Source organism: Epinephelus moara, chromosome 12 (genome assembly GCF_006386435.1).
Source record: "Epinephelus moara isolate mb chromosome 12, YSFRI_EMoa_1.0, whole genome shotgun sequence".
In the NCBI taxonomy this organism is placed as follows: Eukaryota; Metazoa; Chordata; class Actinopteri; order Perciformes; family Serranidae; genus Epinephelus; species Epinephelus moara.
The window spans coordinates 26,109,695-26,123,135 of NC_065517.1; the positions used below are offsets into that span (position 1 = coordinate 26,109,695).

General features: G+C 41.7%; 2 protein-coding genes across 2 annotated transcripts in view; both read right to left on the reverse strand.

The window, feature by feature from the left end:
- syne1a (spectrin repeat containing, nuclear envelope 1a) overlaps positions 1–9,480 on the reverse strand; it is a 101,224-nt gene extending 91,744 nt beyond the window's left edge. The window contains exons 1-3 of the mRNA XM_050058563.1: positions 9,197–9,480; positions 7,579–7,715; positions 2,352–2,529 (exon numbers count right to left, since the gene is read on the reverse strand). Coding sequence (XP_049914520.1) covers positions 2,352–2,529; positions 7,579–7,715; positions 9,197–9,451 — 570 coding nt within the window. The 5' untranslated portion in view covers positions 9,452–9,480. The remainder of the gene's footprint in view (positions 1–2,351; positions 2,530–7,578; positions 7,716–9,196) is intronic.
- A 1,541-nt stretch (positions 9,481–11,021) lies between these two features.
- The window catches only part of LOC126399208 (nesprin-1-like), a 59,609-nt gene continuing 57,189 nt past the window's right edge, over positions 11,022–13,441 (reverse strand). The window contains exons 49-51 of the mRNA XM_050059062.1: positions 11,479–11,788; positions 11,164–11,328; positions 11,022–11,042 (exon numbers count right to left, since the gene is read on the reverse strand). Of these exons, the coding sequence (XP_049915019.1) occupies positions 11,022–11,042; positions 11,164–11,328; positions 11,479–11,788 (496 nt within the window). The remainder of the gene's footprint in view (positions 11,043–11,163; positions 11,329–11,478; positions 11,789–13,441) is intronic.

Genomic DNA, 13,441 nt, shown 5'->3' on the forward strand with positions numbered 1-13,441 from the left:
GAAGGGTGATGTCTGTGCATTTCCCTAAAACCAGAGATTCAAATGTATGCAGGGTAAGCTAGATTAGGTACATCACTAATATAAAAGCCAATTACTGTCTAAATCAGGAGGCACATATCGACTGGAACTGGAACAGGCTTTGACACAACACTGGCAAAGAAACCTATAAACTCAGGTGCTGAGCGGACTTGACATAGAGCAGAGTTAGCATTAGCATTGTGAAAGTTTTGACAGCAAACATGGTGGAGTCAGAGTGTGGAGTTTTTGGATGTACGCTGGACCCTGAGACTTCCTCCCACCATCTACCAAAAACCAGTCATAGCAGATTATTTTATGTTTCACAGCCACTGACTCTGTGTCAGCCACTGCCAGTTAATTTACATGCTAACAAACAACATAAATCAAAGACGCTGTGTACAACTGCCATTCTGTTACAACTGCTAGTTGCAGATTTTGGTGCACAACAGATTTCTCATCTCAGCATGGGTCTGACTGAGACTCAAACATGTATAGCTGAATCCTTCTGATGTTTCCTCTGACGCTAACTCTAGCCATCCTGATGCAAACTGCACTTTCAGCGTACAACCAAGTGCGAGCAGCGCTGGTGAAAGCAGAAAGCGAAACTTGCAGCCAGCAAATTTCTCAAAAAAGGATAGATCTGGTTCCAGCACCATTTCAGAGTGGGAAAAACATATTAAACAAAATAATATTATTAGTATAAGTATATTAAAACGTGTCTGGAGAGGGACTTTAAGCTCAGCTCAAAGCAATAATGTTAATTCCTTGGTGGTAATGGACATGGTCAGGTGTCTGAGAGGTAATTAACTGTCTGGTGCAGGGATGTGGGGACTACCTTAACCGACAGGCACCTGACTCTTGGCCAGGGCCCTGGGGTGCTCTAAAGAGGCTGCCAGACTGTTACACCTGCCAGCTTCTCAGAGAAAGACACAGAGACTTCTCAGAAAGAGAGACAAACAGATATTTTTTGAAGAGAATGGCACAGAGACCCCGCTGTGGAGCTTTCTCTTATCCCTCTTGGCTATGTGCCCACTTTCAGCTTACGCAGCCTACGGCAGGTCCCGCCACTCCGACAAGCCCACCAGAGGACACTCAACAGTGGACATGTCAATACAGACACCCCCTTGAGCACTCTCCCATTGAAAGTTGATTGATTCTTCAACTATTACATCATTTCACATTCAGCAATTTCCTTTGTGCTAGCAATCTTTGCTTTGCCTGCCCAATCCAGGCAAATAATTTTTTAAAGCAAGCACTAGTCTGTACCTGTGGATTTAGAGCATTCCCAAACATATGATTATTTAAAGCCTCTCATGCAGCAGTGGCAGCAAGGTGGAAGAACACAGAAAGACTTATGACAAGAAGATTGCAGATTTCCTTCCCTAAAAGGCTGAATAATTCTGGTTTATGTAAGCGACTAAATTACACTCCCCTAACTCCACTATCAACAACTATTTGCTCTGAAATCATTGCTGCTTCACTGGAGCTAGTTAATGGGCAATATTGTGAGACTATACTGCCATTCTGGATGGCAGTTAGACACGTGAGTATGAATGAGTTTTATTATCTTATCCCACAACCAAAGTTATTAAAATTTTTCGGTCTTGCTCAAAAGGCTGGATTGGAAGTAATATTCAGTGACATTCAAATAAATATAAACTCTACCGCTTTCTATCCCTGAATAACCCAACCAAATGTGATTTAATCTGTGTATTTGCTGTTCTGTGTCTGGTAGGTCTGTCCTGGGAAAACTCCTCAGGAGGTGAGCTGGAGGTGATGCACTTTATAATTCCAGCAGCAATAAAGAGAAAGATCAGTAATAGCTGAATAGGCTGAACAAAAGGGTGATTTCCAAGTGATATCTGCCACTTGCAGTGTAGAGATGCAGTGATTTATGAATGAATCGATTAGTTGCCAACCACTGAAATAATAGCTAACTAATTTGATCAATTTGAGTAATTTTTTAAGGGAAAAAAAAAAAGTCAAAATTCTCTGATTTCATCTTCTTAAATGTGAATATTTCCCAGTTTCTTTACTTTGCTGTGACAGAATACTGAATATCTTTGGGATGTGGATGAAACAAGACATTTGAGGACGTCATCTTGGGCTTTTGAAAGCACTGATTAACAGTTGACCATTTTCTGACATTTTCCAGACAAAACAACTCATCAATTATCAAGATTATTGTTGGTTGAGGCCCTACTGCAGTGCAAAAACACCACTGTGAGGACTGCACATGACTGCAATATTATATTACAAATGTTTTTAGGAATATAGTAGGAATTCAACACATGTCCACTTCAAATAAGAGCTGAGAAAAAGACATCTCTTACTTGGATCCTCTGCAGAGCTGTAGAGGCCTCGGCGACACTCTGTGGCACATCAAAGCATTTGGCGGTGCTGATTTTGGCGTTGACCAACCACTGCTGGAAGTCTCTCAAGGCTGCACGGAACCTCTGCTCCAACAAGCGCTCCTTATTTTGACACTCCCTGGATGCACGAAGACTGAGACTGGGGGGGCAAGGGAGAAGTTCAGGACTGATTTAACATGTTCACAGGTTGAAATCCATCTCTGATGTACAAAGAAAGATGTTACAACCAGAGATACTGTTTGCTGTCTACCGCCCATGTGCTTATCAAAACAAAGAGGATACATGTGCAGATGCTCAAATACTATACATGCTGTCCTCACATTGTGAAGGAGGAGGAGGAGGAGGAGGAGGAGGAGGAGGAGTAGGAGTAGAAAGGGAAGCCTGGGAGATGAGCAGGAGTGAGAAACAGGCAGGTGGAGAAATGGAAAAGTGGGTGAAGTGGAAGGAATGAGCGTTGGGGTAAAGAGGGAGAGTGGGGGATGGTGGTAAGGGTTACTGCGTGGGAGGGGGTTGAGAGGCAACATATGAGTGGGGCAAGAGTTCACAGCGGTGACAAGATGGAGAGAACGAGGGATGACAGATTGATGCTGTAAGAAAAATGGTTAGATGGAAAGGATATGGCGGGGATACAATATGAGGGGGGAGAGGTCGCATTGAGTGGTGATGATATTGCTGTTTAAGTGGGTTTTAGTAGGTTTATTTATCACATGCTGAGATTTGTTTTCTGTCGTTAATAGATCCCTCAGAATCTATAGCTGGAGCCACAATACAACAGTGCAGACTGGTAATAACAGATATCTGAAACGAAATGAATGACTGATTCAATGAATGTTAACAGACATACTGAATAAAACTAGAATTTCATTTTTTTTAAGTTCCTCTGTTAGTGACAGCTTAAGTTTCTAGCAGAAGAAATGACTACAGACAGGAGAGAAGTAAGAGCATGAGCCGCAATACACTAAGTGACATTTTAAGGTCAACAGTCAGTAATGGAGCAGGCAAAAACATTGATATTTAATCATTGTGCCAAATCCAAAATGATCAGCAGTATAACCCAGTGGCAGTGTATTTCAGTGAGGCTATTCACCTAGTAGTTTCTCTCAGATACATTGGCATCGAGGATGTTAGATATCTTTAGGAGGCAATTTTAATACCCTCTTACTCCAAAGAGGAAGTTTTAATACTTTCACTCTCCAGACTCTTACACCTAGAGGGTGGAATCAGTATCAGAGTATACTGATTCCACCCTCCTTTATAGTCATAGCAAAAACAAAAACCTTTAAGTTCCTCTACAGGCAATTATTACACCCCTGAAAACTCATCTCCTTTCATCAAAATTACATATTTAGAAGGTTTTTTTCCCATAAAAAACATTCTTAAAATTGATTAGCTGAAACCCTACATCTTCCCTACACCAATCTCGTCCTACAGCCGCTGGCCTGCATCTTAAGCTTACCTGCTCAACTTTGACTCTGCCCATCAAACATACAAAGCTCTGCTTGTAAATGGTAATAGATACTACGAGCCTTCAGCTAGATTACATTAATAAACATCTAATAATATGGTGCTAATCTTAGATAAACACTGTTTCTGATCGCCAGCTCTGACAAGGTGAAGTGAAAGTGTAACTTAACTGACAAAATATAATACGCAGTAGCATATTTGGGAGATGTTTTCCTGGAGGGTCTTCTACCAGAAAGGGATTTCTTGGTTGAGGTCATTTTGCCAGCAAATTAATGGGGTAAGTTTCTTAGGTTTGTCATATACGTAACAATCCCTGGAATTCTGAATCTATGATCATGAGACTGTCAATGGTACACTCCAGTTTAAAGGGGAAATGCTCAGCCATGGCACTTATTTTGCTTATGATATGTCTGAAAGTATATAAAAAACACCATACAAGACATGTTTACGAGGTTAAACACTTGAATTTCGTTGAAGGGGGTCTTAAAATGCACAAACAATACAGTTAATAGCATGCAAAATCATTATGTGCATAAATGTGCACCAATGAGGAAGATGGAGGACAACAAAAGAAAAGAGTCATCGGGTTTCATACATATTGGGCAGTGGGTGAAGGTTAAAGGGGGGAGTCGGGAAGAGGTGATGGAAAGGATGACAGCAGGGAAACAAGGTGCACAGCTGTTAAAGCAAGGGTTACGGTCCAAAGGGAGGCATGAAAAAACAAGGCAAAAACACACACACAACCTTCTTTTGACACACACTTAAACACACACACACACACACACACACACACACACACACACACACACACACACACACACACAAACAAACACCCTTGAGTTTTAATGATGCGATGAGAGCATGAAAGGGTAGTACAGTGGGGATGGCATGAGAGTGGAAGAAGCACTTTTTTTCTGCTGTGACAGACAAAATCTGGCACATGCTATGAAGAGGACGGGGGAGTAACTGCGTTTTCCTCCTCTATCTCCTCTCGTCTTTTTTCACTCCGTCTCTCTCCTTGCTCTTCTTTCCGCAGTGCCTAATGCAGGACAGGTGCAAAGAGCACACAGGCCAAGTCTATTACAGACTAAAAAGCCCAGTGAATGAGGAAGGGTGCTGTTTTTGCCAATCAGCAGCCAAAGCCAATTACCCGCCAAAGCATCTCCAATAAGTTGACCTCACTCAGGTTGTCTGCCAATAAATGTTAGTCACGGTGCTCCATCACACTCAATGCAATAACTCAGAAAGTTACATCCATGCAAATCAAGCAAATAATTTGTGCTTCATACTTGCATATGCATGTGTTGTGAATATGTATGTCATGTGCATGCATGTTCTTTTGTATGCACTGCGTGCTTTTAAATAGGCATTGCATGGTGAGTTCACAAACAACGCTAAATGAACACAGGGCTCACTTGTGGGCTCAAAAGCAGGCAATTAGAGCCCAGTAAATAGACTGAGGCATGCAATGTATCAGCGTGGAAAAAAAGACCATCCAAATGTATCTGATTTCCCTCAAATCACACCCAGCCTTGCATAAAATTAAACCAGAGAAGGACACAAACCAAAACAAACACAGTGAACAAGCGGAGGTGAAGGGAAGGTAGTTAAATGTCGCATAGCAACTGGTGGCTCCGGTGCTCTCTGTCACCTTTAGCCTTCGTCTGGCTTACAAACGTGTCACAACTCTGTGTGCAAGGTGGCCACACACACACACACACACACACACACACTCCTCTAATATAAAAAAGCTTGTAAAACTAAGTGCTAACCCTGCCTACTCAAGACATGCCAGGGGGCGTTTTGGAGGGAGAACTCTGCCCTTCTTCTTTTGTGGCTCTGGTGCTGTGTTATGGAATGAATAAGTGTGTTACACATGGGTTGTTTTGTGCATTTTTCAAACTTATTATGTACCAGACACTTTCCCTGTTGAGCTTACAAAAGGGCTTGGTAAAATGATTGAAATCTTGGTTACACTTTCTATGACACACGTCTATAAAGCATTATAAACATACTTATAATGTGTTATAATGTGCTTATAGTACTGTATAATTATAGTTATATAAGCACTCATAAATCACCACAACACATTATAAAGCATTTTATAATGACATACAGTTAAGTATCATAATACTTCATTATTGCTTATTGAAAACATTCGTTGAGAAGTTGACAGGTGGTCAAACTACATCTTATGTGAGAAACAGTTCCTACATTCATAGTTTGAAAATGGCAATTTAAGATAAAAAAAAAAAAGAAAAAAAAAAAAAAAGGAACAAGGACCTTCGTCATAATACTGCTGTATTATTTGCTTATAACTCCGAAGTATTATATTTGGAAATCGTCCTCAAAATGTGTGGAAGTTAATGAGGACCCTGACACCTAGGAGGAATGGTGGTGTTGACAGCAGTGTTGACAGCAGACAGTGGTGGCTGCTATCTTATTTGCATGACTTAAGACAAGTAAAGTGAAACATCCCTTTAAAGGTGAGACTTACCAAGTGTTATAGATAATATATACCAAGTATGGACGAAGCAAGAGCTGGCTCTAGATCAGTGGTTCCCAACTGGTCCAGCCACAGGGTCCTGCTTTCTCCTCTGTCATTACTTCAAGGACCACACAGTTTAATATATTCAGCATCATACTTGCGTATGGCCATTTTATGGAGCTAGTTTGCTGTCTCTGTTAAGTAGCTGTTACTTAGCCAGTCACTCTACAGCAGGACACTGCACTTGAGAATGAAACCTCTGTGCAGGAAATTCACTGTACTTCAAAATAAAGGGTGTTTTTTTTACAAACTTGATATATTTGTGAGTCACTCAGAATGAACCTGCGACCCTCAAGTTGGAACCACTGCTCTAGATAGTGCAATCCGTGTTTTAATTTCTTGCATTGGCCAATGTAGTTTTCCTACATGCTTGGCTCTCGAGAAAAGTTCCAGTTCTTCAACCCCACCGCTAGATGCCACTAAACCCTACACACTAGACCTTTAAAGCATCCAATGGCCACAAAAAGTAACTTATAATCACATTATAACAGTGATTATGATGCATTATACAATGACTAGAATGTATTTAAACTAGGAGAGTTATAATACACTATAAGCCTTCTAAAAAAATATATCAGCAAGTGACCAGTAATTGTGAATTATTAGAAAATTAGCCTTATAACTCATTATAAAATGCTTTGCAATGTATCATGATTATTGTTGTCAAGCATTATGAATATTTATAAGTGCTTATAACAATAATTATACAGCACTTTAAAGAGATTATAACTAATTATAAGTATATTATAGATTCATTATAAACAAGGGCATCACAGAAGGTGTGACTGAAATCTTTATCACAATGTCATTATATGAAATATGTTCTGAGTCCAATATCAGGATATGGCAAATGTATGCAAACATCATATTAATGAGAATTAACATTCAAGTGATGCCCCACTGATATGAATTGCATGAGACAAAATTTAAAGATTTAAAAAAACATTCTTAACTAATTTTGTTAACATCAAGTGGATTTTAATTACAGCTGTATCTTAAATATTCAGCAATAACACAGTAAGATTTTATCATCATGATATAAGTCTGCAGAGAGTCCATAAATGAAAATATTAAGTTATCACCCAACCTCAGCCAACAAATCTCAGCCTCCTTTCAAATCCACATAAAGACAACAAACATACATGCTCTTTACTGAAGCAGAAAAACTCCTCTCACCTGTTGTGCTGTTTGATAAGCGCAGTGACGCGGTCTGACTGTGAGCCCAGGTCTCTGGAGTATCGCACCAGGTCGTTCAGTTGGCCTTTCAACTTCTCTGCCATCGGCTCGGCGCTCTGCAAGCCCTCCAGTATATCCTAAACAACGCAGAACAGACACCAGCTGGCTCAGTGTGTGTGTGTGTGTGTGTATGTGTGTGTGTGTGTGTGTGTATCAAGGAGAGACAAGCACCCAACGGATCTGCATGACACCCTTCAATAAGAGCACTCGCATTCCTATTCACACCCTGGCTTCGTCTTTTTAGCTCTTCTCACATTCACACACACACACGCGCTCCAACACATACTCACAGTGCTGCTTGTACAATAGCATTTCTGTTCTTCGCGGAGTGTGGCAGGAAGGAGCTGTGGATAACGTTCTCCCGCTCTCCTCAGCGTGCCTCACATTCTGCACTCACACAGTCATGAAATCCTGTCCCATGAAATATGTACAAGCTCCCTCTCTCTGACTCTCGCTCGCTCCTTCTCTGTCTGACGTATGACCAATAAACAACCCTCCCTCCCTCCCCGTTCTCCTGGACTCGTTGCTCTCTTCTCCCTCTCCTCCTCCTCCTATCGTTCTACTACTTTCTCTTCCCTCCTCTCTCCTCTTCCTCTCTCTCCCTCCTCCCACTCCTTGCACTCATTCCCCCTCACACATTTTTCCTCCTTCTCACTCTCTCACGGTGTCTCCCGGTGGAATTCAGCTGTCAGCCCTCACAGATTCAAACACACACAAACGAGCGCATAACGAAAACAAGGCTGGACACAGGAAACGGGCTGGAGGAGGAGAGAGAGAAGCGGAGGAGGGGGAAGACTCCTCCTCTGTTCTTTGACAGCCCCAAATTGAGAAAAGCCAGAGAAAGGCATGGCCGAAGAAGCCCGGGGAGGTGTATGAGGGTGTACATGCTGGCATGGCCTTGACAATACAGAGAAATTGTCACAATGCAAACATCCTGTGGAGGTTAGAAACAGAGCAGCAGGGGAGGTTAGGAGCAAGAGCATCTAAGAAACAGCCCCTGCAGCCGGGAAAGACGTTACTGTACACTTCGGATCAAACAAGTCTGAGTAGAGAAAGGGGAAAGGGGCTGGAATTAAAAGGGGGAATGTTTGGGAGGGAGTGATAGTGGAAAATAATGGCATAAATAAACAAAAGGGGGAGGGGTAGAGGGGACACCATGAGGAGAAAACAAGGGAAACTGATGGGATTGTAGCTGTCACTCCTTCGTCATCCCAGTAAAGCTGATTTACAAACTAATCTGTTTTTAGGATTTACAAATAGAATGGATAATTACTGACAGAGAAAGCATAGCTGGATGCAGAGGATGTATGTCTGCACAGAGTGTGTGTGTGTGTGTGTGTGCCTGTGGGTAGTTTCCATTAAACAATGCTAATCACCTTCTCTAAAATTAACATAGTACGGTGCTGAACAGTAGCCACTGTCAGCTTTGTGCACATCACAGTTCGCCAACCCAAATCTCAGAGTTTTTATTATTTATTATTTTTTGAATAAACTATTGTGAGCAGATGAACAGTGAATAATTTAAGCTGCCATTTATTTAAATCTCATGCTACTGTACCTTAGCCAGCAGCCATCCCTCAACTGCTTCCTCGCCGTTGCTCCTCCCTTCAGCTTTAATCAACTCCTGGCTCCACCCCCTCAGCCGTCCATCCAGCTCTTTTAATTCGTCCTCCAGCCGCGCAGTCAGACGGTCATATTCTTCCTCTGAGGCTGCAGCAGCAGCAAGAGCCCCCTCCAGGCCGTCCCTGGCCCTCAGGGCGGCCCCCTCCCACTGCTCCAGAGCCTGGGACAGCGCCCCCAGCTGTCGGTCCATGGCCTCGCAGCCACCTGCTGCTGTGTGCTCCGCCGTGGATGCTGCGCTCCGACGCACCCTGCTGAGGCGCTCTCGGCCCTCTAGTAGCCGACACTCCACACGCTCCTGAAGAGATGGGGAGGGTAGATGGGAGACAAAGTTGCTACGGAAACTGTGGTTACGGAAACTGCAACCTCCAGTTCTATTTAAAGCTGTCTACATGGATTTCTTCTGTCTCCTGCTTCATCACTTTCTATCCTTACTTCTGTTACTGTCTTTGCACCATGAGTTCTGACATCCTGTATTTTCATTTGCTATTTCAGCATTCTCTCACTATTACTAATTTCATCCTCTGCCTCCATCCCTCTCCGCCTCCATCTCTCATTCTGTGTGCACAGGTAGCACTTGAAAGGCAGAGGCTGTGAAAAGCAAACACTTGAGTGTGATGTGATAGCATTGAGCTGATAGAGGGATTAAAAAGGGAAGAAGCTGATCATTTTTGTCTGTGAATAGAAGGATATGAACATTAACCTTGAGACCATGAATAGAAAATGAAAATGGTGCAGCTAGCTTGTGTACACAAGACATTATATTCCCTCTTCTGCCGATATGCTTCACACCACGGCTCTACAAACACACATTTATAATGTGATAATTAGGCCCCACATGTGAAATTTAAGTGCAAATCAATATCTCCTCACATATTTTCTCTCCTCTGTAATTGCAGAATTACTGAACAAGGAAAAGCGTAGACATTAGCTGCACTGCTCTTCCCCTTTTATTTGTATTTTTTTTTACTGCGTGGTAATAGACCAACTTAGTGGTGATGAAATGTGCCAGGAGAGACTGAGATATTTGGCTGCGATATGGGAACAAACTGAGAACCAATTCCAATTCCCTATATAGTTTGCCCTCCTTCATAGCAGGAGTCCATTAAGATTAGATGGGTTCAGATAATTCAGCAATCAGTTACCTTAGCAACAGATAATGCCTTTAAACTGGGTGTAGTTTCACTAACACACAACACATCCTTGAGGCATGCCTATGAATTAAACTGACAGGGGTGTTAATTCAGAGAATCATGATTACTGTTACAGTTATAGGAGCTCAAAATAAAAACATACAGTCTAAACCATCTGTCAAAGACTAGGTTGAATTATCATTCTGATGTACACTAATGGTGTGGAATACTGATGTATATGGAGGAAATTCTATTTCAGTCACCACAACATCATGCAAAGGGCCAGCAAATAAATATAATCTACAGCACAATCAATTAAGAATCACTAATGAACTCTGAACTTCAGCAGCACCTCGATTCTTTAATTGAATTAAAAAAATGAAATTCTAACATCTACAATTTCAAGTGATGCAGATGGTGTAAAATAATTAAGAACTCCAGAAAAGCTGCTAAATAGACCTAATAAAGAGCCTGTTTTCTCCAACCATCCAAACTGTGTTCACATTGAGAGGCACATTTGATTATAAATAGATGAGTTCAAATAAAATTGTCTGCTTTGACGACATTGTCAAAGTTGTAAAATAACGCCACACCTATGCCCACTCTACAGAACAATAGGCTTGTCACCTGTCAGATGTGGCACACTATTATCTGTCAACGTATGGATCAGAATTTTTCAGAGTTTGTGACAAAAGTGCATACAAAGAAAACAAAAGGAGTGTCAGCCCGCATCAACGAGGGGATTTCTTTGTATGTTGACACCCCGTCTTACCCTCACTTCTGACAGTTTCTTTTTGATGGAGGCAGAGTCTCCTGATGTATCAGACCAATGATGTAGCTCCTCTCCAGCAGTCATCAGCCAGTCAGTGAGCTCCCTAACAGCCTCCAGGTAGTCTTGGTGTTCCAGCACCACGGCCTGCGCTAGACGTACTCTCTCCTATAGACAAAGACAACGGACACACACAGTCAGCAATGACTCTAATATAACAATGAGCTTATTCAGTGGCTTGTAATATTAATAAAATAGTTTAGTAAGTTCAGGAGTTTCAATATTTTTTTACTAAATACACTGACAGTAACATCGTACCTCCACCAAGGCTGTTAGGTCATCAAACTGCACCTGCAGCTGGGTGCGGGCACCGTGATTAAAGCTGGCATCGGCAGTCTTCTTAAACAGCTCCCTGGCTTTTTCTTCCAGGCTGGATAGCGCCACCTGGTGGTCTTCCAGATCAGCTAGCAGGGCTCTGAGTCTCTCGAGCTGGGAGGCCTTCTCTCTGGGTCCCGGCTGGGGGGTGAGAGGGGCACACACCTCCCTCTCCACAGCCTCCATCCAGCACCGCAGCTGGGCAGCACTCTCTAGGTATCCTCCCCACTGCGACACGGTCCACTCTAATCGGCTGGAGGGAAGACAGTAGATCTGTGTGTTAGCTTGTGACTGGCACATATGGGAATTTTATGCTTTGAGCAAACACAGAAAATCTGAGTAAATATGTGGAGTATCCAACATGTGGGCAGGTTTTTTTTAAACCTGCTAAAAGAAAATACAAATCATCTTTTATCCTTATCATCCTTATTTAGAGAATGTTGAACTTTAATTGATTTGAAAACTTTGATCTGTAAGTGATACCAAATGTAAAATGTGTGGATGTTCTCACTGACTAAACCTAGGTTACATACGGACTTTGGCAAAAGAGCTTTTAAGTATGCAGCTCCATATACGGTATGTGGAATCTTCTGCTGAAGGATTTATAGTTGCACTCATTGCTTCCTCTAGGCTGTTTCAAAGCACTACTGCAGGAATTTTGCACATCATCACCTAAATGTGAATGTCAGGGTGTATTTAAGTTGGTTGTTTATAGTTGCCCCTGTTTTCTTGTTTTACCTATGGTTCATGTATAGGATTTGTCAATGCACTCTTTAAAGTTTTGCTTTATAGTAATTTCATTTTATGTTTTTGTGTTTTTTATTGTTTGCTTCAGTGTTCCACGTTTGATTCCGCATTTTGGTTCTGTGTTGTTTCTCTGTAACCAATGTTGCTGCCTGTCTTGGCCAGGAAACTCTTGAAAAAGATTTTTCGTATCAAGAGGTTTTTCTGGTTATATAAAGGTTAAATAAAATATAATGTATAAAAATGTGTCAGCAAAAAGTAATATTAGTATTTCCTTTTCTGACTAATCCAACAAGTGCTGGCCTTTTTTTTTGTTTTTGTTTTGTTTTACAAATGTATATGTTATCTGGTTTCTCTAAAGTCATATCATTTTGATACATAAAATCTGAATATTTAATGCCCAAAAAAAACCCTACTTTATACAGGTACAGGTTTTATGGGATACCCGTGATATGGCCAAGAAATCTAAATTATCTGTAATACTGGCTTAGTGCCTTTATCCCCTTTATCCCCTGGTTCAAATACACGGGCGCTGATACACACCCACAATTTTCCTTGCCATCTGTTACCCCTGCATGTTCAAATAACGCCAATATCCCCACACTCACACACACACACACACACACCTCCACTTCACCTGCTACCCCTCGCCTCCTGTCATCCCTTTCCCCTTAAAACACAAACACACCCCATGTGTGACCCACTGTTTGCCATCCACCATTTAGTCCCTAATGAGATCAATTTTTGCTAGGAGGGGCTATAATTGCTCAATTAAACACGCACACACACACACACACACACACACACACACACACACACACACACACACACAACTGATGCATGTGCATGCTGCCATGCACACATACACACAGGAATGAACACACTAAATCAGATACATCAATCAGAGTTACAAAATGAGACAAATACTTCTCATTATGTATTTAACCTAATGGTAATTAATGGCATTGAGACATCAATCTATCATGATGAAAATAACCTGTTCCCAAGAGAGAGGACTTTTTGGCTCACAGGTAAGTGGCCTCTAAAATGTCCAGGGGTGAAAGTTTTAATGCTGCATTATAAGAGCACAAAACAAAAATGATTAAACGAAAATTAATTTACAGTTCACTGCAGTTTGTCCAATTTGTGTGAACGCATTCTA